Raw genomic sequence first — 26,863 nt, forward strand, 5'->3', positions numbered from 1 at the left:
ATTGTGGCGTCATCTTGAGCTCTTTTTTTGAATTTAAAGACACAAGGAAGGGTTTTATCTGCGCAGGATCTCCAAACAGATTTTGTCTTACCTGGAAACAGTTATCTAAGCTTTTTTTCATGATTTTTTTTAGCCTTTTTGCCTTCATTTATAGCAACAGGAAAGGGGGGAGCAGAAAGATCTAGTAAACCCCTGTAAACCGACTGACATCCTGACACCTGTCCGACCAGGTGAGCTACCAGGACTCCCCTCTCATATCTTTTGGGGTTGAACATTACAGAACTACAGCTGCCTTAAAATGCAGCTGCCAGACTATTAGCTGAACAAAGAAAAGGCAGCAGATCAGGCCGGCTGCGGCTCATTTGCGCTGCTGAAACACAGAATTCTTTTTAAAACATTAATGTTTCTCTCCGAAGCACGTAACAGTTATGAGCAACACATTCCTGGTATCTCAGCGCCGTTTTCTGCTCTCTAAACCAAGTCTCCCGTTCCACATTCAATCCTCTTGGCTATTTCAAATCAATATTAAAGACTTATTTTTCTCCCCCTTTGCTTTTATAGTTCAGTCGGAGGTTTATTGCGTGTTGCATTGATCCGACTGGTATCCTGGAAATGCACGTGAAACACACAAGTCAGTGTGCACGCTTTAAAAATGTGGTTCTTTACAATTTGCATGTCGTTGCCATGTGGCTGCAGTTAATACCCTCTGATCTTATTTTAATGCTTTAAAATGACATTAAAAAGCCTAAATGTGCCCTAAGATGTGTGTTGTTTATACGCAACCCCTTGATATTGCACTAGCTTTTTATTCTTTATATTTTCTACCTTCTCTTCAACATTTATTTGCATTTTTTTTAATCCTTGCCAACATGTTATACCTCAGCTATCCTGCTCATCGTCTTATCACGCTTGTATATTCATATTGGTAATTCTTTGTCTTTGCCATATAAATAAACATCCTACTCACTTCTGCCGTCCACCCCGTCGGAGCGCTCCCCCAGGGTGGAAGTGGTCAGCGTAAGCACACCGGTCAGTTAGAATGAAATCCATCGATGCATAGTGTTCTAACAACACACTAGTTATTATAACAACTATGAACAATAATGAACAACTAATGAGCCTTCCAGCATCAAGCCCTCCTCGTATCTGGACCTCCGTCTGGACAATCCAACAGCCTTGCTATCCGACAGAAGAAGGTTTTACATTTAGTGTCGGGTTATCGAGTCATCAAATTCTTCTGACGTAGATAAAAACTGTAGATGTGTTCCTGAATAGTAAAACAAAGAGGTTCATGTGGAATAAACTAGAGCAAGAATATAAAAGACAAAGGTTAATATCAAGACCAACACAACCCGAACAATGAGCAGACTCAACAGATCAACCTTTCTAGAAAAGAGGAATGTGGCCCTGATCTCTATTTAGGAGGATAAAAATGATCAAAAAGAGAAGTCATGTGTCATCGTTGAGATTCGCGGCTCTGCACCTCATTAGCCGGGACGCAGCATTAACATGTGAAAGGAGCTGCTGTGGCCTGAAAGAAACGTCTGATAGTTTTAGGAACAAAGACAGCAGTGGATCAATATATCTGACTCATAAAACAACACAACATGTCAGCGTATGGAATACAGAGGACTGCTGCCACATTTGCGAAAATGAAATTTTGCCTCGGCGGCACCACCTGATCGATGCCAATGCCTCTGAGTTCTCCGCACTCCGGTGTCACGAAATGAAGATCAGCCCAGCCAGGAGAGCAAATCAATAGTGAATTATGTCATGCTATTTTTGTTAGGCCATTATATATGGTTCTTATTTATCCCGGCGGAGGTGTCGGCACTTGGCGCCACAAAGCCCTTCAAACGTACGTTGTCACAGCGATGGCGTCTGCCAAAGGTTAAGAAGTAAATCAGAGGCAAGAGCAGCAGGTGTGTGTCTGTTCTGACCTGCGGTGACAGAAGTTCCTCCTTTACATACCAAGAATAAAAGCCAGCTTGTGGTGAATACGGTCTGTAATCAGTCTGAGGCGCTGAACGATATCCAGGCTTTCAGGCTTCAGTCTGGATGAAAGCTGCAGCTAAATGCTCTAAATGTATGTAAATGTATGCACTGTGGCTTTTTCTTTTAGTATTTTTGTTTGTGAGCATCCAATCCATTAACCTTCTGAAATGGGTTTGAGGCACAGTTTTTCCCTGCAGTGCTCTCCTCCTACAGCTGACTGACTCCAACGATGAAATTTGCAGCACGATCGCGAAGCTCGCTGCATGTTTTGAATGCAGATCTTTGTGGAAAGAAACGGGAGCAGGTGGCAGATAAATGTACGAAAAAACATGACTTCTGCACTGAAACGCGGTGAGATAGGACTGCGAGGGGAAGAAGATGTAACGTAATCTTAGGAAATGCATCTCTTTTGCAGGGCTGGTGAACAACAAAGTCGATCCTAAATGATAGTGATGAAGGCGTCTGAGAGTAACACTGAAATCTGGAGCATCAGCCAACAAAGAGCCTGAACATTTGGCTCACAAAGAGAAAGAACCAGACAGGCGGCAAAGTAAAGGAAGAACCTGACACAACATCCTGGTGAATGCATGTGGCGCCACACAGGTAGCAGCTTACATCAGGTCGTTCTCCAAACGCTGCCCAGCTGATTGTCGTTTTGTGATTGTCAAGATGTGAGACGCTCGTTGTTGTGGCGCAGATGGCAGGAGCTTCAGATTTGCATTGAGATCAGTGGGAGAAACATCAGTAGATTTGGTCAGACAGTGGTCCACATCTGGTGGCTCCGTAGAGCTCAATATGTTGATCAGATACACACATTCGTTTTCCTGTTGTGTTACTATGGTAACGCAGCAGTCCTGAAGCTAAAGCCAAAACACACCCCGTCCTATGAATCTGTATGAAGCCCAACACCTTTCTCAGTTTGTATATTAGCTCCGGTTAAACCCAGTAGCTCCCATGTCCTCCTCCACAGCCACAGCCACCAGCTCCTCCAGAGGAATCCCACCGTGTTCCTGTGATCCCTCCAGCGTGCTCCGGGTTGTCCTCAGGACCTCCTTCTTGGACGTGCCTGTAGTCTCTCAACAGGAGAGCATCCAGGAGCCATCACGGTGGGATGGCCAAACCACTTCAGCTGGCTTATTTCAACATGAAAGAGCAGCAGTTCTTCTCCAGATGTGTGGCCTCCTCACCTTATTACTAACAGAGCTTTCACCCACAGTTTGAACACTGTGCAGAGCAAAGTCATCAGTCCCTACAGAGAGGGATCCCAACCAGCGAGTACAACCCACCGGGTTGTTCAGCAGAAAATCAACGTCTGCTCACAGCGATTAGCGTCGATGGGAGGTGGAAGCTGTCATGATAAGAATGGTGGAAGAGTTTATTTTACGTGTCTCTGGATTCACAGAGTTCTGTAACTGTTCTCTCTAACTGGTTTTTGTCTTTGACACATGCTTGGTGTCACTTTTTTTTTGCCTTTATTGGATAGGACAGTCAAAAGTTGGGGAGGAGAATGTGGAGAGAGGTTGCAGCAAAGGGCCATGAGTGGGATTTGAACCCATGGCCACTGCATTGGAGACTATAGCCCCCCGTACATGGGTCACCAGCTCAACCAGGTGAGCTAAAGTGGCGGCCCTTGGTGTCACTTTTAAACACACCAGGTAAACATCAGGGACATACGATGGATTCCTGTAGAAGTTCCTCAACATCTGAAGCTGTAGCCAAATGTTCTCCGCTGGTGTCGTCGCTGTTGCTCATTTTCAACAAGAAAATAAAAGAGAAGGTTTTTGCAGAAGGTGGAAGTTTGTTTTGTAACAACACAAACCGTGATTTTTTTTCTCTCTCAACCTAATCAAAGAGCGTCAGAAAAATATAATACCACAAAAAACCTGAATAATAAGTAAACACTGTCCAAAGCTAACCTGAACCTCGGTTATGTTGAGAACTTGTGCTAAAGTGTGTTGATGAACTCTAAGGGGATGATTTCAGACCGTTGTGTTTCCAGTTCTACCAGACGTTGCAAAACAAAACTGTGCCGTCCTCAGCATCCAGCTGCTTGCGGTCTGCTCCTGCTCTCTTTTCCTGCTCTCTGCACAAACTCGTCGTTCTTGCCTGTTTTGGTGTGAAACCACCAGAGGAGCAGCCACGTACTCACTCTGAAGCTCATCACGGACGCTTCCACCTGGTCTCATTCTTCTGGTTGTGATGACAGAAGACGCCCACAACCACAGCTGGCTTTCAGAACCCAGACTGACAGCTAGTTTCAGAGCTTTGCCTCAGATTCAGCTTCTTCTCCACCACAACAGTCTCGACCCGCCCGTCGATCTCCGTCTTACTCTCAGCCGTGGATAAGACCCAAGATACTTGAGGGCGGTGACTCACCGTTAAGACACCGCTTTCCAAAAAGCCACAAAGAATGGCATTTATAAATTCAATTTATCTGGACGCACTCAGTAAATTAGGCCTCCGTAGTCTGAATTATGAAGTGACTTGCGGGGTCATTGAAACCACATTTCCCAGCTGTTATGTTTCCCTTCTCGCTCTCCGTGTTGCTTTTATGCCGCTGAAAGGCCGCCCCTGGCGAGATCCGTCCATCCCGTAACCTTCAGCGAGGGCGCCCAGTGATTACCGTGAGCGGCGGATGACTGAGCGACGAGGACGCGGCGTGCAGCACCTGTGTGCAGCCGAGCTCTACCTGAGTGTTTGAGCGGAGCAGCAGAGGCCCGCAGACCGACTTAAGGAAGAACATCTGGCACGAAAAGGCCATTATTCCCGGCTGTTACGTTCAATACCATGACTGGAACATTTATTTAAAGTTTGTGAGCTCAACTTGAAAGGAGGAACACTGACTTCACTTATTAGCTGCGAGTAATTTATATTCTATGTTATTTGAGTTGAAGCAGAAAATGCTGGAGGCAGGAGCCAGAACATCGAGTCGGTCCGGTCGGCGCACTAAAAACGCCGCCTTAAAAAAGACTTTTAGCTTTAAATCATACAAGTAAAACTCCCGTCTGGCCACACGCGGGACAAGATGACAAATTCAGGTGGTTTAGAACATCAGCAGAAGAATGTAAGAGTGATTAGTTGTCATAAAACCTGCTTCAACAACAATTATCAGCCCGAGTGTAACTTTCCATGGAGCCCCATCAAGGCCAGGCCATTACCCCGAGAACAATAATTAATCAGCCAACTATTTATGATAGCGCTGACCTTGTCGCTCCTGATGAGTGATGTTTATGCCACAAGCAGAGCAGCAGCGACCTCTTTGCTCCCCGCAATTAACGACCACCTACTCCCAGTCCGCTCGGGGTTGCCAAGCATCAAAACAACCTGAAATCACAGTGATAAACTCACTCAGGCTCGCCGAGCTCACCGGCCACCGAGAGGCTGCCATCACACCTGCTTCACTGGGCAGCTTTTCGTTGGCGCGCTGACCAGACGGAGCGCGCTTCCAGAAAAAGTGCAAGAAAAGGCTCGGCGTCGGTGTCAGCCAGAGATTCTTTGCCTGCAGTTGTCGTTTAACAGCTTCTGGCCGAAACAACTGCACCGACACCCGTGATTTTTAGGTGGTTACCAGAGATTTACTGGACTAGGTTCGTCTGGTTTGCTCTAATTTAGGTGCTCCTCGTTTTCTGTCCTGCAGCTGGAAAACACAAAGACCGGCTTTGGTCTTAACAGCAAACACAACAACCGTCTGCAGCATCAGTCAGGGAGAGTAAAGAGCCGACACGTTCCTGCTAAAAAACATTCTGGCAATCTGCTTCCTGCGACGTGAAGACTGATCTGTCTTGTTGTGAATTCAGTGCAGAGACGGAGCCATGAAAAGAAGGAGAGAAGCTAAGTCCAGAGGAGGACTATACGGCCTCACACCGTTCTAATAATGACATGGATGGAGTTTGTCAGTGTAACTCTGCTAACATCAGTCAACAATATGTCAAAGAACACCTGTTTCTGGATGTTATGTCTCGCTGTCGTCACTTATCATCCCCACAGCGTGCCAATAAAACGTCCCCTTTTTACTGCTTTTCATCACTGAATCACGGTCAATTAAATTTGCCTTTCTTGACAAGAATTTACAAAAAACCCCTCTGACTCCCTGGTGGTCTCGTGTCTAGGATTCGGCGCTCTCACCACCGTGGCCCGGGTTCGTTTCCTGGTCAGGGAACTCTCAACAAATCCCTGAGGTACCCTACCAAAGGGATCAATAACGTTATATCTAATCTGATCTATCTTTAATGTCAAAGTGACAGCAGATTTCTACAAAGTAATGTCAATTAATTAAAAATCTAAAACTGGTTGCATGAATCAGGTGCAAAGAATCACCTGGATGTTCAGGAAAACATCATCGTGATGTCGTGATACATGCATCGTGTGTTATTCAAAGTCATGTGATGTAGTTTGACATATTGGGCGACTGGTTTATTCGAGACCTGACATCACCTCATGTCATTGAGCACACAGCTGGAGCCAGGAGATGATCATTTTCTTTCTTCACAGACTAAACAAATACATCAGATGTTGGTAGGTTTTTTCTTTCCTTTTGGACGGAGGCTAATAGCTCCTCCCTGCCTCCAGTCTGTACATGAAGGTTAGCGAGTCAGCTCCTGGCTCCGGCTCTACGCTTAATGCACAGACATTACTATTAAAACCTACTTAAGGCAGCAGTGTGAGTCATGACTCATGCATATTTAACCTCTGGATATGTTTTAATCCCGTGTTCTGAAAGTGCAAAGAAAAACAGCGATAATCAACAACAACGGGCGTTTGTCTTCATCTCCCTCCAGAACCTGGCTGCTGAGTCCATCCCATGTTAAGCCATGCATGTATTTGTCCTTGTGTTGGGGTGAACCCATCTACCACGGTGTCATTAAAGAGCCATTTGCTGTTGGAAGGGCAGGTGATTAAAGTGTACTTTGGCTGGCCTAGGACGCCTCGCACTCTGGGAAGCCTCCAGTAATCCATATCCCCAGTCAGTGTGACCTAACTGGCTCTGCAAGGCCCAGTTAAGAACTCAATCCCATCTCATTAATGGAGGTAATGACTGTGATCAATCTAAAGTTGGTATGGGCGAGCGGGGCCCCGACAGCAATGTAGGAGGCAGGGGGAGAAAGAGATAGAGACTGAGGCCAGGTGAAAGAAAGGAAAGAGGATGGATTTGGAGAGAAAGGCGGAGGTGGAAATAGAAAAGTTAAATGAAAGTGAAACTGAAAAAGTAAGCAAAACCAAGTGTGTGAAATCCGGAGGAAGAAAGAAAACGGGGGGTGAAGAGGAGGTGGGCAGGGAAGGGACATGAGAAGGTGAGAGGAGACAGATAACATTAAAGGAGAGTAATCGAGTACGGGACACAATTAAAGGGAGAGAAATGGAGAAGGTGGGAGTGGTGAAGGCCACAAAGACGGAGAGAATCCCAGGAAAGCTAGATGAGGACAGGTGCTGCGACCCTCGCAGGACACAGCCGCTATTCTTTCCTCCGTTTGTCCCTCGGCCTCTCCTCGCTCTCCCCTGACATTTGCTGTGGCGATAGAGGAGAGACGGCGCTCTGAAATCCTTCCACTCTGCTTTGGCTTTCAGGCAATCACAAGACTCCCCAGAGATCTGATTACCTTTCTCAATGAAGCTGGATTAAGCTCTTTAATTAAAATGATTGGGCCTTATTATATGCTGTCACAACTTAAAGGACAGAAATCCCTCATGGCTCTTGAGATCTGTCAAATTTCATTTGACGTCTGTGATTTTTTTTCCCTCCCCTCTTGTCAGTATTCAAAGTGAGTAAATGAGAAAAGAGTCACGGCTGAATATTCCTCGAATAAAAGACTGATAAGGTGAAAAATTAGCATTCACAAATAGGTGTGCGTCAGTGCTCGCAATCATCTTTTTTGTTGAAGGGAGAAAAGCGACATTATCTCAGACACTTAACAGCAGCAGGAGTCATTGATTTGAATTCACGCTGATTTATCTCTTCCCAGTTTCATTCGAAGGCAAATGATCCGCACCTAATTTCTGTTGGGAAGTTTCCGCAGTCGCACGTCGCCATCCAGAATCCTCACAAATGAGAACATTTGCGGCGCAGTGCAGGTATGGAGCCAATCTAATCACACACTCATCAGGTTTGCTGCTGTCTCCCACGTCTGTCTGTCTGTCTGTCTGTCTGTCTGTCTGTCTGTCTGTCTGTCTGTCTGTCTGTCTGTCGGGGCTTCTTCCAACCCGCTGCATGTACACATGGACTGGGGCACAAAGGCAGATTTTTGAGGGTGCGGTGGAAGGGTGGTGGAGGGCGTCAGCTGCTGACGGGGATCTGAGGAGGGAGCCTGCGGAGGCAGAAAAACCCTGAGCTAGCCTCCTGCCTCCCTGCAGCCGGCTCTATTGTACAGCTGCTGTCAGTGCTGGCATGGCTCCCCTGACAATCTGCTCTTTAATAGCTAATATCAGGGTACATTTCCTCAGGCACTGGACTGGAACTGAGAGATGGCGGGCTGTGCTGTGGGCATTTCTCTCTCTCTCTCTCTCTCTCCACCACTTTGCCTTCCTCGCTCTCCCTCTGCTCTCTCCTGTATGGACACACACACAGCAGCCTGACAGGCTGAGTCATACGGCTAATCTATAGCATCTCGCTGAGTCCAGACGGCCGCCAGTCCCACAAAACATGCAGGTTCAACGATGAGGTGAAGAATTTAAATACTAGATGCGTTCTGTGAGGACACACTTGCAAACAAGCTCGTTATTCCTCAACACTTTGGTCCGAGGATGACCAACAACACTCCTCCATTGCATTGTGTTGCAATCTAGTGTTTCACCTGTGCAATATTCATGGAGGTTTTTATTTTATTTTTTCTTTTCCCTGCATGTCCTGTAATAGTAACTTTCCTCAGACAAAACACTAAAAGCCTGGGAGATAATATGCCCACACTGTAAAACACCACACAGCGGTTTAGCTGAATCAACAGAATCACTAAATATATAAATAAGCAGACGTGCACAACGCTGGATTTTTGCAGATATTCAACCTGCTGATATATTCCAACACATTTTGGCCGACTGTTTGCAGACATCATCAGCCTCAATCCAACTACATGCGCTCCCACTGGGCAAAATAATAAGAAAATCTACTTCAACTTACATGTAAAGCATGCACAGTTGATTTTTATGCATCATTTTACACCAAACCTTTAACCTAACAGGCGTAATCTGGCTGTCAACGTTCATGTTGGACCAATGCTGATATTTTATTTGAAGCGTCTGAATTCCAAAACCCGCCAGCAGGTTTATCTTTTAAAATATTGCCAAAAATTTTCCCATATATCAGAGCCAGAAACTGTAAAATTAGAAATAATTGTCAGATTAATTAATTGTCCTTAAAAAATTACCCAAATTGAAGCTTTAAATCCTGATATTTAATCAAAATCACTTTACATGTCTAGTTCCAAAAATTAACCAAAAACAAATGGTTTGAGGTAGAATCTGTAAAAAACAACGACAAAAACAAAACTCAGCTCTTATTGGTTCAACCAGGAAACCTCTGGTGAGCCAGATGTGACCAACAGTCGTGATAAAAATTCACTCCTGGGCTGAGCTGCAGGTCGTGTTTCCACAGAGCAGAGGACTGGACTAATTAGACATGCAGGTACTGAAGTCTGTACAGCAGGTGGGTTGTCCTGTTGTTGTTTCCAGTGTTGGTAACAAAATGTTTGACATGTTGAGCTGTTTTTCTGATTTTTTTCTCTCCTCCTGGTCATGCTCGTGCTGCTTCTGTGGAGGTTGCAGGACTTTATGTTGCAGTGAAAAATGAGCCTAAAGTTAAAGCCTTTATCTGCTCTTTTTTTTCATTGTGCATCCTCATAAATAAGTTTGAGTAATTTCACGATGACTCAGCTTACAGTTCCTGGTTTTTATTTTCAGAGTGTTTCAGAACTTCCAAACATCGGATCACCTGAATGTTTATTTAAAATGAGCCTCGACGAGTTAAACCAATGAGAACGTCTCGTTTTTCCACAAACTGTCTCGTTCTGTGTTTGTAATGAAAGAATTTACAAAACATAAAGAACTCATTATTAATAAAGTAATCACCCAATCGTCTCATTACAAAGCAGAAGCGAGCGCTGAGCCATGGATATGCGTTGGTATGTCATACTTTGGGCTGAAATATGTTTTTCACTGGCAAAGCGAACTCAGTGAAAGTCTACGACAGCCAGCAGCCTCCCTGCTGCTCCTACCTGCTCCGGCTGCGGCCATTACTCTTTCCTGGACTCTGCTTTTCATTAGAGCGAGTTTGGCGCCTCTGATATACCATCAAATACTTGAGCCGTACAGATAATGCAGCATTTACCCGCCTCGACAATTAATTCTTCTGACATCTGAGCGCATTAATATTCATTAGCCCGTGCCACTTGTGATAAAGCGCCGCCTCCGCGTGCTGTAGATAGCGAGATGCTGCAGAAATGTGCGGCTGTGTGGTTGTTTTTTTAAAATGATTAATAGCCATTTGTCTGTTGGGTTATGACAGCTTGTTGTTTAAGCTCTCTGGGGTCTCTGCTTGTGTATAATGTGTTTACAATTTTCCCCAAGGCCGGAGCGTAAGTTTAATGTCAGGCTGCGTAGAGTCCATTACAGATGGGTATCTCTGTGGAGGTACAGTGGGAGGAGGTCAACGCCTGGTTCCCACCTTCACTGCTCAGCCTTCTGCTTCTTATCTGGAGAGAGCGTGAAAAAAAAGGGCCAACGTCCACCATCTATAAAAGTCTCCCCTCGGCTTGAAATAACAACTTCAGGGGGGAGTTTTTCCACGAAATTTATACTTAATATTTTTTGGAAACGACTGTTTGAGAAGTTAATGGATGGTTTTATATGTTTTATGAGACATAGAGGCAGCAACGGCGATGAAAAAGCAGGAATTCTGAGCTCTTAAAATCCTGTTTTTTCTCACAACAGGTCATATTACGTCACATGAGGGAGTCAGTAGGTGTTGGTGAGTCTGAGCAGCTGTGATTTTTTTTTTTTTCCTGCTGCATCCGTAAAAATGCAGCAGAGCCCATTTTAGACAGGATCACGTTCCTGGAGATACGACGGAGCTCTGAATGAAACATCTACGGCTGTTGTGGTTCCAGCACAGGGAGCAACGTCACAGATCTGCCAGAGATTTAACACAAACTGTGAACTTTAGCTTCGGTTTGTGTCAGACAAGCGAGACACCAGCTGATCGCCGTGCATCGGTTTCCGTTACAACAAACACCTGCCTTCCTCTTCACGCCGCAAATTAATTCCTCCCCGATGGCAGTTACAGCTCCTCATGCTTGTCTCGTCTCTGTGACTCATAATTACACATTGAGCGGATATTCATATGCATATGATGGAGCACGTATCAGTATGAATACGCATTCAGTTTACAATGCACACTTTTCACCTATTTAATGTCAAAGCTATTAGGATCCATTCTTCTTCCTGTTAAACTGAACCCAGTCCCTCTGGAGACCCGACGACCAAGCTGTGTTTGTGAGGCGGGTCTTTCTTGTGCACATTTAGACATATTCCTTCAAAATTCACTTTCCTGACCATGAATCCTCTGAGGTCATCAACCTGTAATTTGCTCTATAAGGTTTGAAAACATTATAAATGCATTCATTTTCTGACAGTTCCAGAGATATTTTTCTCTCTCTCTGCTCGTTGCGTCGATGCTTTATGATGTTTATGATGTGAAATATTCAAACCAAGGTCTCTGCGTCACTCACTGGAACTCATATTTATGATGTCTTTGGAAACGGTCAGATCCCTGCTTGAATTTAAATGGAACTTCTGTGGGTCTGACTTGCTGTTGTTTAGCTGTGCAGCATGAATTAGTATTGAGTCAGACTGAGGAGATTTAATTAATAGTCAGCTCTGTTTTTTTTTTCCCTTTGACTGAGGTTTGAATGCAGGAAATCCAATATTCAACTAATTACATGCACGTCCTTCCGTCAAGAAACTTAAAGTCATCATTTGGACCTTACTGAGAAGTTCATCCACACGTACATCGCCATACAGTGATCACAGTTAGCTTTCTTACTCACACAAACACACTTGCAGTCCTCCTCACACACGTCTACACACATGCTCTCTGACAAAGTTCTCTTAACATGTATGAAAGCCCGGTGATTCTGCAGCTCTGCTCAATCTACAGCGAAACAATTCCACCACCGTCATCTTTTCATTTCCAATCCACGACACAAATGCAGCGCAGACGCGTCGCTATCGAATTGCTTTCTAACTGTACACGACAATTCTCTCAACGCTCAGCAGAAAAACACGACAAACAAACAAACAGCAAGAAAACAGACTGAATGTGATCTATAGCGAATGAAAAGGTGATGATCAGCCTCACTTTGAAGCACAGCGACGTTTAAACCAAGCCGAGCCTAGCATTGTGGAGGCTCCTCTTGTGCAGCTCTGACCTTCTGAGGCCTAAAATCTTCAGACCTCTGATGACAGCTCCAAGATATTAGCAGCAGATCCTTTAACAAGCTGGAAGGTTGGACCTCCATGACTGACATTTTGGGGATTTAGAGGTCAAGTCAACACCTTGAGCTCTTCCTCGTGTTCCTAAAATAATTCCTGAACAGAGAGCTGCTGAAGGAGGTTGCCGCCGTGGAGACGTGTACGTGGTATCCGACAACGTGGAGGTAGTTGTCAAGGTAACATCTGAATGACTGCCAGGATCCACATGTTCCCAGAAGGATATGGCCCACCGCCGCACACCGCCTCGGAGACGTGAATGAAACACAAACATTATTCATGATGCTCATGTTTACCTTGCAGGTGACGGGCATCCTGACTCTGACTCATGGCAGCATTCATCAGTTTGTGCTGCAGTAGTTCCTCTGTGAGATCGGACCACGTGATACATCAGCCTTCACTGCTTGTTCTGCCTTCGACCACTTTAACCACTGCACCTATACGCCCCACAACACCTGCTGTTTAGAGGACGCTCCGACTCGGCCGTCACAATTTGGTCTTTGTCGAAGCCACTCAGATCCTCAAGTTGCCCCTCGTCTGTTTCTTTCTGTCTGTCCTGCCTTTTGTGATTGCCGTCTCCACCCCGATCAGTTCCACCTGCCTCCCATCACCCCGTCAGCCCCGTGTGAGTCTACATGCTCTGGTTTCTCCTCCGCTCGGCTCTCAGTTGTGTTCTCTGTTCACTGTCGGTGTTCTTCCTCCTTTGTGTCTGCTGCCTGACTTCTCCTCCTGTGTTTCCTGCTTTTTGTCCCTCCCGCCGCCGTCTTCTGCAATCCTGGTTAGATGTGAAGTTTGAGCTGTACTTTGTCTCCTGCCTCGGCTTGTTCCTCGGGCTTTTTGTGCTTTCAGTCTGCTCCGTTCTGTTTGGCCAGTTACACTTCTTATGTTTTTTGCCTGAGCTTTTAGTTAATAAACATTTTAGGTTTTGCTGTCTTTTGAACCGACACATAAGAGCCGGTTTTCACAGCACATGAACGCTCCACAGTTCACATCCTTTACACTGTGATAAAAACACGACTGAAGAAGAATTAACACTGAATACAGCATATATATAATTATTAAAAGTCAAATTAAGGGCTTAACGGCAGCTGCTGGAGAAATTAAAATTCACTCAGTGCACTAAATACGTAAGAATATAAACTATTTTCCCAACTATGGATCTTGGTCCGTCGTATTTCATGTGCATGTAGGAACCAGACACTCTGACAGTCCTGTTGTAGTAAATTTTCACTGCATAAATCTGGATTCTTTTCAAAGGCCAAAGTTGTAAATGTAGTTATAATTATATAGAGAAATGCGTGTTAGACACAGCTGCTGTTGCTTCAGACAGCGAGACCACCGACACGGCAGCCGGGCGTGGCGTTACGACATTTGAAGGCTCGGTTACGGGAAACAAACAGCAGCGTGGATTAACTTTGGTGCAAATTGGCCTGTTTAATGGTTTGACATTTCTCTGGTATCTAAGTGGCTCTGTGGGAGACCAGACAGTCTGCTGCCAGGTAAAGCTCTTAATGTGACATAAACACCAACATATGAGGTGAACACAACAGGTTTCATGCAGTGGTCAGCTTTGAGATCTTTCACACTAAAGTCACACATTTAGGTGTTCAATCTACTTTGTCTGGTGAACATTTATGCAAATTAGAGCATTTGCACGTAAACTTGAAGTACAAAAATACTGTTTCATGGTGACATCTATCACTTAAACCTTCTACCCGTGAACAGCGGCTTCCAGTCTTGACATATATGGAATTTCTCAGCGCATATCTTTACATGCATTTTCTCAAAGTGATCTTTTTCTCACTCTGAGCTCGACTCTTGGCACCGACGTACCCCAAACTGTGCAGTAATCTTCCTCTTTATTTTCTAAAGCTTTCTACAGAGGGGTTTGTTCATAAATCAATCACAGCTTGAACATTTTATGACTAAAAAAGTGCCAAAAATAGACTTTGTTTTGGCTGTGCACAGGATTTTCTTGATTTATGGAGTGACGTAAAGAGAAATCCAAAAACCTTTGACGCTAATAGGGGAAAAATGGAACAAGGGCATTTTTAAATACACAATACTTCATTTACATAAAACTTTAGACAACTTAGAATACAAAAAAATCCTTGCCTTAGTATAAGTAATAAAGCGGTGAGTTTCATGCTGACATCTATTAGTTAACATTTTGCCCTATTCATCCTCGAGTATTCGCTTAATGAAAAGAAACCCAGAGGTGCACTGTTAACATCTGAGTCATCCCCTCTGAGGTACAACCTCTTAATTTCAAGCATTATTTTCTAATGTTTCACCTCAAATAATCTTTTGACTTGGAGTTCGAACAGTTCAGTCTGGACAAATAAGTCACCGAGAGGTCCAGAAATGTGCTCGTAATTTTAATACTTTGGAACGCCGGGGGAAGTCATGGACGGAGGTAAAATTAATACCAGAGCGCGACGGCTCAATGTGTTTCCAATTCCTTTAAAAAACTTCTATTGTTACAGTTAAAGGGGAAGACTTTCATTGGGCCAATTTCATGACATAATAACAGGCGGCTTAAAGAATATTACATTGCAGGAGACAGAGAGGGCAAGAGCTCCTCAGCAGCGCTTCCACTCGCCAAACACATTATCCTCCACAGCACCAGTGTGAGACGCAGCACGTAAAACCATTTCCAATCATTTGCATCTGGTCCGTGTCAGGTGCTGGAAGTTGCAGTTAGTTTTTGTTTACTTTTTAAACACGGAGGAAACCACAGAGAATAGGGATCTTTTTCGGCAGACACCTGGCCAAGATAACCGGATTTAAACAGCCACCTGGCTGCAACATGATGAATATTACACACAACAATGTGCACCAGCAAAAAATGTAATTAAAAATGGGATAATAGGCAAATGCGATGTACAAACCCCGAATAGGAAGAATAAAGCTCGGAGCACATGGTTCTGTGAGTGCAACATTTGGCAAACTGCCACCAGAGTGAAGGAAAGCCTCCGATGAACTGGTTGCTATAACATGTTCTCCTCCTGCATCTGTTAGCGGTCATACCTGTTCTGAATAAGCAAACAGGATGAGAAGTCTGCCGCCACCGAATCCTTCTTTCTGCATCACATCGCCTTCCTCTTATCTCTTCTGGAACTCTCCGAAACTACCTCTTGCATGTTTTGCTAGTCTAAATGCAGTCAGTCGTACCCTGACGCTTTTACAGTCGCTCGCACAAACAGAAAGTGAAAAGAAACTGTGTGCAGAATAAAAAAGAGAGCTCGAACACGAGTTTAAACATGACCGAACTTGCATACCTCCACACACACAGCTAGCTGCTGCATGGAATGGGCCTGATGGTTGAATAATCAGCTTCAGAAAGTTAAGACACTTTTTGGAAATGAATTCCTACTATTTCAACATCAAGCAGAGGGTTGTACATGTGCTCACCCTGCAAACAGCCCTGCATTGTTTTGGTTTTTAAATGATACAGGTTGCACCAGTAAGACAACTAGATGTGATCCAGGAAGTCCAACAACAGATTTATATGTGAATTTAAATGAGTTTGGAAGTCACCTTGACATAATGACTGAAAACTCAATCACAAGGTAGCCTCGCCCTAAAGCCCACCCTACTGCATTGTCTATCTTACTCTAAATAGGACCATAATTCACTAAATGAACACCATGCTGTATTCAAACAAGTCTTGGGAGAATGTTTACATGAGCTAAAAGACCAAGTGAGACGTATCATCATGTTGTTTTCTAGACTGCTTTACAATCAGGCCTCTTTTTGCAACCAGAAGATTTGCTCCCTGCTGGAAATTAAATGGAATCTAGCTTCAAGGCTCTACCACATCTTTAACATACAGTCTATGGTTTTATGCATAGATTACAAACTGGTTGAATATTATTGAGTCTTGTTCAACATTTTTTCCAAATGAACAGGAAACTCTTTGGTAATTCCCATTGTCTTGGCACCAAGCGACAACCTCTTGGGCCTGAAAATTTAAGCCAACACAGATGTGCCAACAACTTGAATGACCATCTGAGGCAGACTCCAAGTGCCTATATCATATCCAACGTTACAGTGGCTGACCTCACAACAGAAATAGACAAAAGGTGATTTAGTTTCTACGTTCAGGACAACTGTACTATGGTGAATTATAATAAAACTCACCATTTAAATTGCATTGAGGCCTAAAGTTAAGCGTATATAATGGTTTAACCACTTTGAAAGACATGTTGGTACCATCACCAGACAGTCTGTGGTCTAGAAACAGTTGCACCGCTGCCTCAGCTCCACCCACAACTCCATGCATTTGCTCATTTTTGGATTAGCCATGAGTTTGGTGGAGTCAGGAACCACCACCACTGAACTTCAAAACCAATCTGCAGGACATCTGAGCGGCATCACAAAGGGTTCGTCCATCTTTATATAAATGTCTAGAATGTGTACCCGTATTGCAGCAACGTCGCTGTCCCATTCAGATGAATCAGGAAGACATGCTTTGCCGCACAGTGCTGCTGTCTGTCACAACGCGGCCTTAGACGATCTGCCGTCTTTGAAGCGCATCGAGGCACAGCTTCATCCTTCACATGTCTGACTGTCCTGTGTGTCCCGCAGAGATCCCTCCGGCCTAAAAATTTAATATGTCACCGCTGAACCGCCAGTTGGACTCTGCGAACCAGCCAGCACAGAGCTGATATAATCAACAGAGAGTCCGTCCAGGTCCTAAAGTGATTATGAGTTGTGTGCAGCAAATCTAAAATGCCAAAAAGGTGCGTTACAGGGTCCAGCGCTCGCTCTCAGCAGAAGGGCAGCAGCCCCACAAAGAAAACTACAAACTGTCGTGGAATGTGCAGCAGGCAGGAAAAGACAAACCTTTCCTGTCAGTGCCGTTGGGGACCTGCGAGGTGTTGATGCCCTTGGCGATCTCCTGGTTGGTGGTTTCCTTGGCGACCGCTGAGCCTTTAAGCTTACTCTTCGGGGCGTCCAGGGCTTTTAGCTTCTTGGCATGTTTGGTGCCCTTGTAGTGGGCCAAGGCCTGGCTCTGTGAGAAGAACAAATAACAGGTTTGATTTAACAGTGGGAAAGCAGCTAAACACGGGGCCAGGATGAAATGAAATATGAAAACTAGAGGAGCACAGTCAGAGTCAATGAAGCTGACTAAACATAATTAGCAGGAGGCCGTTGTAGTCCAGCAAAAAGTGTTAGCATCTGAGTTTGTTTTTGCCAGTTTGGGGGGGAAAAAAGTCTCCTCCAGAATGATGAATGTACCTGGTAACACTGGGTTTCTAAGTCATTTAAGTGCTCTGTTGTGGGTTTTTTTTCGATATGTGGAGTGAACAGTTCAAGAGACGTTCTTTTTTTTAAAAATTTATTTTCCCCAAAAGGTTATTTATTAGTAAGTCGGGCATTTTTTTGGAACACAAATTAATTTAGGTTCCAAAAATGCCATTAGCAACTTTATAAGGCCTTGATGTCAAATATTTTTCAGAGTAAAAACATAGTGTTTCACAAAACCAGCATGTTATATTATTAATCTTCGCTTGGTTCCAGGGCAGTGATGAAATGACTCTTTGTCTGAATGCAGAGCTGCTTTCTTCAGTAATAGCAACAATACTCGGATGTCAGCGATGCGATTACCGACGCGTGCGACCCGTGACGTTTAATTCACGGAACGGCCGTTAGGTTTTAAGTCCGGACACGTAGCGCCACCGAGAATCACCTTCACAACAGATTCATCCAGGCACACATATGCAAAGACTTTGAGCTGCCCTTGTTTACCTCTGCACACTTCCCCCGCATGCTTCGCCTGTGGCAGGAAGGAAGGTATCAAGAGGGATGCAATTGCCTCCTGGAATAAATAAGTGCGGCAACCACACATCCCCAGAAGACAGCGTGGAACGGTTTTATTTATGGGCCACAGTGGGGATATTCACAAAAGAGTGCTCGGACAGAGACACTAGCATCTCTGGATTAGCATATAGCCGGGCCGTCCTTTTGTTTTATTACTTCCTGTACTTTGTATGAGCAGTGCTTGGATAGTTTTAATTGTAATATAACCCTCTGACCTCATAACAAAACTCCTGCAGCATTTTATTTTTGGGCGTACAGTATACTGCTCTGAAGTTGTCTAATTTACTCACAGTATTGATTGGGAACTTTGGGTAATGACTTGAGAATGTGCACAAGAGTATGTGACAAGTTAATAGAATGAGACAAGTGAAGAGGTTTCATTACACGAGGGGGGGAAAGGTGCCAGGAATTCATAGCTCAGTAATTTTGTTGGCAAAGGTTGCAAAATTCTTGGAGTGCCTCGAACATTTCCCTTCATTTTAGAAACCATTTTTGGATGAAGCATCACTTTTTCAAGCGGGGCGCACATCTTGTTCTGGCACGAAACCATTTATTCAAACCCACATTCATCTCCCTCCAGGTACCGAAGACATAAGTTACTGTTTGTCATAAGACTCAGGTGATATGGATGGGTGTTTAATGCATCTACGGCCATAATTCATCTTTCATTAGAGCAATGAAGTGGAAGGATTGCCTGAACTCTTAGTCTGACACATGCATGATTAAAACCAGGAAGAAAATCATTTGTTTTCCCTCCAGGTGCTCTACGAGGGGGGGAAAAGACATCAAACAAACCGGCGTAGCAGCGTTGCTCGTGGATTTAGAGAGGCTGTTGAAAACCAAAAGGTCGCGCTTTAAACTCCAACGTATCCATCAAAAGCCTTGCACCCGCGAACAACTCCACCGCTTTGTGCAGCGACGAGTGTCAGCTGAATGAAACTGAAACTCTGAGCTTTGTTTAGTCGTGCCATTAAGCTGACGTGTTGTCTGACTGTTTTGACTACACACACAGACCAGAGCTAAAAAAATACTGGAGTGAAGCCTCAGAGCCATTTTTCCATAAAAGTCACGACAGGAATCTGACTGGGTCGAACCGAAACACATTTGTGTGACACTAAAATGTTCAAGTGTGAACAGAAAGCAGTCAGATTAGTGGAAAAGCCCTGGCAGCTAAAGGTTAATACACAAAGAGCTGTGAGACAAAAGCTGTAGTAAGCTCAGAGTAGTAGGACCTCTCAGGAGTCCTTCGTTTTGTGTTGAAGAGGAGCTATTTTCATACCTCGAATCATAAAGATAAGAATGACTAAATACCACATTCTATTTCTTTAAAGCTGTTTTTATTAAATGTGTTAAAGTTCACTGCTGTGGTTTCTATCTAAAATATGATTTCGATAAAGCTTTTGCTTCGTGCTAACTTGGTGACCCTGAACATTGACATTCATGATTTCTCCCTTTCAGTGACCAACGTAGACATTCAACATGTCCCGTGTACGTGGTTTTATTCATACTAAACGTCTACTGACGGTTGTATGGCAAGAAAAACATCTTGTAGCTGGTTTTGAAAGGTAATGACTTTGAACTTTTTAAAGGAACAGCCTGCCACCAGGACTTGTTGCCTTAACGTGCCAAGCACAGTGGGTGGACATAGTGCAGGATTTCTGGAGAATTTAGGACTTATTCCCACTGTTTGGGCACAATCAGTGGAAAACATGAACAAATCAACACACCTATAAAAGCTTGTGAGTACTAAAGTGAGGATGATGGAGAATCTCCCAGCAAAGATCTCCTTAAGACAAACATTTGTTTTGAGGCTGTTTTCCTGATGCATGTCCAACTAGTATGAGCAAAGGGCTGCAGGTGTTTCAGTGGTTATCATCGTTGCCTCGCAACTAGAAGGTCGCTGGTTCGTGTCCCGGTGAGGACACCCGGGATCTTCCTGCATGGAGTCTCCATGTTCTCCCCGTGCAGCGTGGGTTCTCTCCGGGTTCTCCGGCTTCCTCCCACAGTCCAGAAACATGCTGAGGTTAATTGGTGATTGTAAATTGTCCGTAGGTGTGAATGTGAGTGTGCTTGGTTGTCTGTCTCAAAGTGGAGCTCTGTGATAGACTGGTTACCTGTCCAGGTGAACCTGCCTTCACCCTGAGGCAGCTGGGATAGGCTCCAGCCCCCCATGACCCTAGTGAGGATTAAGCGGTGTGTAGATCATGGATGGATGGAAGTATGAGCAGTCTGCATGATCACAACTGCATGCAGACATTCGCAAAAGGTTCCATACAGAGACTTGGGCGAATGACTCCATTTATGTCATGTGGACTCTTGGGAGATGCAAAAACCGCATAAGTACGTAGAAGAAGAGAATGAAGTCATATGTCAGCACCCCAGTCACTCAGGAGACGACGGTTCACATCCCATATTGGACAATTAAGTGTTATTTTTGCTTGCTTTCAATTTTCACGCGCTATTTAGTTGGATTTAAGCACAAAAATGATGTGGTTGGGTGGTTAGCTTTAGGAAAACATCGAGGTCTGGGTGCCTTTCGCAACACGCTGGAAGCTTCGCCATTTTCTGGGTTACCAGGGCAACACGTCAAACCACATCTAACATGTGATTCATGGGATAAAAAGAAGTCACAGTGAAGCAATAAAATACATGGCCAACGTCGATGTGTCACAACTAAACAGAAAATATTTAAACTGTATAGAAACGTCATTTTTTAGCAGAAAGCAGGATTTGACCTTTAGTTGTGCTGCTGTAGGAAATTAAACCAGGCTTCAGGGGGATCTCCCATCATGCACCGAGCACCTCTCCTCTGCCCGGCTTTAGTCTCCATGCATCTATCTGACATTGGGAGTCTTCTCTCTGCTGTAGTTTGTGCTTCGTCCTCTGTGTCCTCTCTCTCTACCTTCCTGCTGGGTTTCTCCACTCCGGTAACCGGCGTCACAAACCTGCCCAGTATTTATTATTCTCTTGTTTGCTGTCTGTTCCTCACTTCTTTTCTCTCTCCCCTCACCCCGACTGGTCGAGGCACAGAACCGCCAATCCCTGACTCTGGTTCTGCTTGGTTTCTTCCTGTCAAAAAGGCACTTTTTCCTCTGCCAGCTGCTTTCTTATGGAGAAAATGTTGGCTTTCTCTCTAAAATACTGTAAGGTCTTGGTCTGACTATGTAAACTTCCCTCAGACGACACGCTGCTATTTGGCGCTATATAAATGAAATTGAACTGAAGTGTATCACTGTAGTCACTGGAGCATGTGATGGTGCTGGAGATGAAGGGGAAGAGTAAAAAAACAAGATAAACTTGAAATGTTTAGCTCAAATCAGTCAAAGCTTTGTCCTGGAGTCTGGAAAATCTGAGTAGAAGACCGTGAAAAATCATCAAACTGGCCTCTATTCTATGGAAAAAAGAAAAACCCGACGAGCGATACAGGTTCTGACGTCATAATTCAATTAATTCAGTGTCATTTACATAACGCTGTGATGCCTTTATTCCAGGAACAGCAAACAGTTTCCCGTCATTCAGAGCAGACGCTGTGCTTAATATTACAGAAAGTTTACACGTGTTTGCAGTTCCCGGATTTATTGAACCCAACATTAATTTAATATTTAAATAAAATGATCCCCAGAGCCCGGCGTTGATGTAACGGCGGGTAAACCACCCTAAATCATCTTTATTTGTGGAATAGTTCACTCTGTTTTCTGTTCATCTGTGGATTTTACCCCCTTTTTTGTTTATGGAGCTGGAGCCATCTCCCGCTTTTATTTGTAGTGCTGCACCATTTTTAGGCGGTCATAAATCTTTACGACCCAGATTCACAGAGCGAACACAAAGACGTGTTGCCGGTGGTGTCATGAGGGTGCAAGTTAAGGAAAGAGAACTCCTCAAGAGAGAAGTTAAAGCCTTTAGAGATGCAGATAGTGCTGGGGTTTTCATCTCAGACTGAAAAGAGTTCCTCTGGCATCCAAGTGTGAAAATAAAGGCAGCTGGACTTGCTTGAGTTGGGGAGTCACCGGCATTTGAGCTCTTGTGGAGTCAGACTTGTGAGTCATTGACCCACCCAGTCAACATGTGAGTCATTAGGGTCCCCCGAGTCAGGAGGTGATTGGGTGTTGATCTGTCTGGGGCGGGACTTCAGGACTGCAGCTGATAAGGGCCGCTGTGGACCACCTCCTCTGATGGTGGTTCCATTTTGATTGATTACTCAAGCAGTCAGAACTGAAGAAAGCTTTTCGCAGGAGGGGTGAGACATCGTCAATGAACTCAAGCAAGTCCAGTTCAATTTAGCACTTATACATCACGACGTGGATGACTGAGGAGCTCCACAGATCACGTCCTCCTCGTTAATCACTGCTGCATGCAAGCAGAAACCCACCCACCCACATTCCTGTTTAGACCCCAGTAAAGGATTCCAACTCACAACAAAGAGCCACTGGTCTTTGTTTTAACTCAGAGTCTGAGGGGGGATGGAGGATCGTAGGAAGCGGCCGCGCCTCGATCTGATTCATTGTTTGACTCAAATGTGTTTTGACTTACGTCTAGAACCAAAGAAGGAGAAACGGTTCCTAAAATACATGCTGTTGTGGTACCAGCCTGCAGCCACCACCTGGTTGCTGTTGAGTGGATTTGCATTTCCCTGAATAAAGTTACATCACACTGTTTTGTTTCTTGAATGGACTGTTGAAAAGGAAATGAGCTGAGGGAAAAGTTTAAGCAGTTGTGATTTAAAAATAAATGTTTCATGCAATTTTTAGAAGCGCTGGGATATAATTTTAAGCAGATCCAAACCAAAAGCACTCCACTTCCTTGTAAGGTCCTCATTCCAATGTCAGATTTAAGAACATTGGTGAGTAATATAATGTGTTACGTTAATAAATGAGTCATTCTGGTGCACCCATTTGCAAACAGCATCTTACAACTTGTGCTTTAGCTTTGTGTGCTAGTTCAATCCATTACAGTAAATATACTTCATTATTCTGCACTCAGTAAATAACCTGTTTGTTTTGCACAAACATGAAAAAGAAAATTTACAGAGCGTGCAAAAGAATGGAACCATTTCAAAATGAGGCAAAGCTCAGAAACAATGAAAGACTAAGACATTTATCTGTCCAATCCAGGTCAACTCCAGCCTTAAACATGTTAAACAATGTCGTTCTTACTGCTCCTGATCTGGTCGAGCAGGGCCAATGAGAAGATCACGCCCAGGATCATGATCGGGCTGAAGGCAACGGCAGTCACCGTGACCAACTCTGCTAGTCTGTCCAACCACAGCACAGCGTGCATCATCACGGCGTCGAGTACACCTCGCGTCCGTCCGGAGCTGTGCAGTTCCTGGAGGTGTTGATGCAGTCGCATGAATCCAGCAGTACGGTCGCGTTGCCCCAGTCTAGATGTCCAACAAAGAACCCGTTGGCCTCCACCTGTCAGAACAACTCCCGAACCTCCTCCGGCTGTTCGCTCAGCGGAAGAAGCTGCTTCACGTGCTTCCTCAGCAGCTCCTCGATTCGACTCCCAGCACTCCGACGGCCAGCAGCAGGAGGAAGGCGGTGAGCAGGCTCAGGACGAGCTCGGCCAGCAGGCAGCTGTTCTATCGGGCCGCTCCACGGCAGCCCAGGAAGCTAAAAATCAGTCATGGCACTGATAAATATCAGGAGGTTTATGGTGGGGAGAAGTTCATCAGTGATCTGGTGGTTGCTCCTGATGTGCACGGAAATGCCAAGAAAAATGACTCCATCCAGGAAAAACGGGAAGTTGAAACTGAAGAGCAGGAATGTGATTACGTTGCTCTCAGTCATTGTTCCACACGACTGTCTGGGCAGAAAACAAATGTGTAGATGACCCTGGATGCTTCAGTACATGGAGGCAGCTGGCAGAGTGGGTGGGAACTCATCGGCTGTTTCGGGGGCGTGTCCAGGTGCTGAAGGGTCACAGAACTCAATGAAAACTGGATTAAAAAGGTGTTCTACCTTTACTCAGGCTATCTGATAGCATTAGTCCAGATGTCACAGGCAGTGCAGCCGTTCTGATTAATACAGAGGGAGGGAAAAACACACAAGCTTGGGTCTGTTGACCAAATTCTTTGGAAGATAAATTATTCCTCTTTTTGGCAAAATAAAGCAGATCGTAATAATAAAATCCCTATTGAAGTGGTAGCCATTTTCCTGGCCCCGGCAGTGATTTATAAATGTTATAACAGCTTTCAAAAAAAAGAGAGTGACATTGATAGCTCACAGGCTGCATCACTGATGGCTGTTTAAAACTTGTTTTGCCATTAAAGCCTTAATTAATGACCATCATGAGCACAAGGAACATTAAGTTTGGACCCCGATTTAATTGCTATTTCCTCACACGCTGAATGCAAAGGGGGAGAGTCGACGGTTCGGCCGCGCAGTTGGTATGAATGAAAAATGGAAATAAAGGAAGGAAAGGCAGATTATTGCTGTGGCTGTGTTTTGCACCGTGAGGGGAAAGAAACAGTTTATGTAGAGTGATGTGAGCCGAGAAGAATCTTAACAACTTGAAACGGCTCTGTGACTGTGTCTCGCTGTTTATTGAACTGATGTTATTTTCTTTGTGCGTATGAAATAAAGATTGAGACCATAAATCCATTGCAGGAATGCTAGAAGACGGTACAGGATGTGATTTCTCTCTCCCGGTGTGTAACGTTTAACCTTGTGCTGCTGCAGCCCGACATTAATCTGACGGCATTCAATTCGATTGTGGAAACTGTAGCGCTGTTGTGCTGCATGTAAAAGTGACGAGAACGTTCACTCAGACCTGCCTTCGCTTTAATGTAAAGGAGACGTCTGTGTGTTTCAGATCTGATCTCTGTGCACATTAACAGACATAACGAGGCCTTCTCTGGTACACTGGACAGACAGGTGCCGGCTGGTTGCTTAGCTGTAGAAAACACCACAGAGGAGGAAAAGCAATGGAGAAAAGTAAGACAACATTTCCTTAAGTGCACAGCAGCATTGGCAACAAGGTCAGCGACGCCTGTAACCTCATTTGTTATCCGTGTTGAATTAACCGCCGGTAGTCAAGGCTGATGTCTTTGTTTTCTCCCAGAAAACAGTTACGTGGTAGGAATCAGGGAAAGAATGCAGAGGCCCAATCAGAAGGAGAACATGCGTTTCTGCATCACAGTTTCCAAAAGTCTCTGTTTCTGTTCATCCAGACCGAAGCACAGCCCCGGAGGACAACTGGAACAGGGTCAGCGGCCAGAGTTTTAGTGGACCTGAAGTAGTGGCGCGGATGTTAAGCATAAGAAGTTGTGCATTTTAAAATGAAAACATGTTAGTGTGGATGCAGCCTACGGGCTGGGCTATGATGTGTCAGACGTAGTTCTTAATACGCGCCGTCCAACCACGTCAGACCATCCGACATGCAGTCCTGCTCCACTGTTACGTCTCTCATGAATAAAACTCCAGCAGCAGAAATCCAAAGACACTTACTGAGGAACTGGGAGAAGGACAATCAACACCAGTCACAGTCTGAAAATAAACTACATTTAACAACTTTTTTTTTTTTTAACAACTGGAGTTTAGTGGAAATGGTTGATTTTCTGTCTGACTGACGCATCATTTAAAAATATTTTTCATTAGTGAGCCTATAAGGGAGAAGACAGGAAGAAAAAAGCATAAAGGATTAATGTGATCCACAGTTTGAAGTGAGTTTTTTGAGCTGTTGAAGACGGCAGGTCGCCGAGACAGAAGGAAACAACACAGACGTCGTGTTCTGCTGCAAGATGTGTGAATGGAACCTGCACAGATGGACAGAAGAGCGCAACCTTCACAGCAGGTTTTATGCTTATTTATTTCTGCATTCATACATGAAAACAAAAGAAGAATGGGATCCTCACTGAATGCTGTGATTCTTTTCCTTATTCTACATCTGCACATATCCGTCTTTTTATTTAAACTACACACTTACGTAACAACGTATTGTGCGACGTGTTAAAACTTTCTGATGGTCTTTGTTGTCTGTGTTCTGCCTAATGAGCTGTTGTTATCTCGGCCTCTTATGTAAGTTATTATATATTCCCAGTGAAGTCCTTTTCTGGTTAAATAAAGGTTTGAATCGTTTCTTGTAAGGTCAAACGTCTCATTTGCAAACTTTCTTTTTTACAGATTTTCCTTCTTTTAAACTGTTATATACATAAAATTATTTATATTATTTAAAAAAAAAAAATCATCATCATCCATCCATCATCTCTACACCTTCATCCTCACCAGGGTCATGGGGGGCTGGAGTCTATCCCAGCTGACTCAGGGTGAAGGCAGGTTCACCTGGACAGGTAACCAGTCTATCACAGGGCTACACTTAGAGACAGACAACCAAGCACACTCACATTCACACCTACGGACAATTTACAATCACCAATTAACCTCAGCATGTTTGTGGACTGTGGGAGGAAGCCGGAGAACCCGGAGAGAACCCACACTGCACGGGGAGAACATGGAGACTCCACGCAGAAAGATCCCGGGTGTCCTCACCGGGACATGAACCGGCGACCTTCTAGCTGCGAGGCAACGATGCTAACCACCTTGCAGCCCTATCGTCATCATATGTG

The 26,863-nt window shown here is 44.5% G+C and overlaps 1 protein-coding gene across 1 annotated transcript in view; it reads right to left on the bottom strand.

Annotated features, from left to right (window-relative positions):
• The window catches only part of znf385d (zinc finger protein 385D), a 98,169-nt gene that overhangs the window by 16,118 nt on the left and 55,188 nt on the right, over nt 1-26,863 (bottom strand). Inside the window, exon 4 of the mRNA XM_008282730.1 lies at nt 17,320-17,488. Coding sequence (XP_008280952.1) covers nt 17,320-17,488 — 169 coding nt within the window. The remainder of the gene's footprint in view (nt 1-17,319; nt 17,489-26,863) is intronic.

Source organism: Stegastes partitus, unplaced genomic scaffold (assembly GCF_000690725.1).
Source record: "Stegastes partitus isolate 25-593 unplaced genomic scaffold, Stegastes_partitus-1.0.2 Scaffold283, whole genome shotgun sequence".
NCBI classification, from domain to species: domain Eukaryota; kingdom Metazoa; phylum Chordata; class Actinopteri; family Pomacentridae; genus Stegastes; species Stegastes partitus.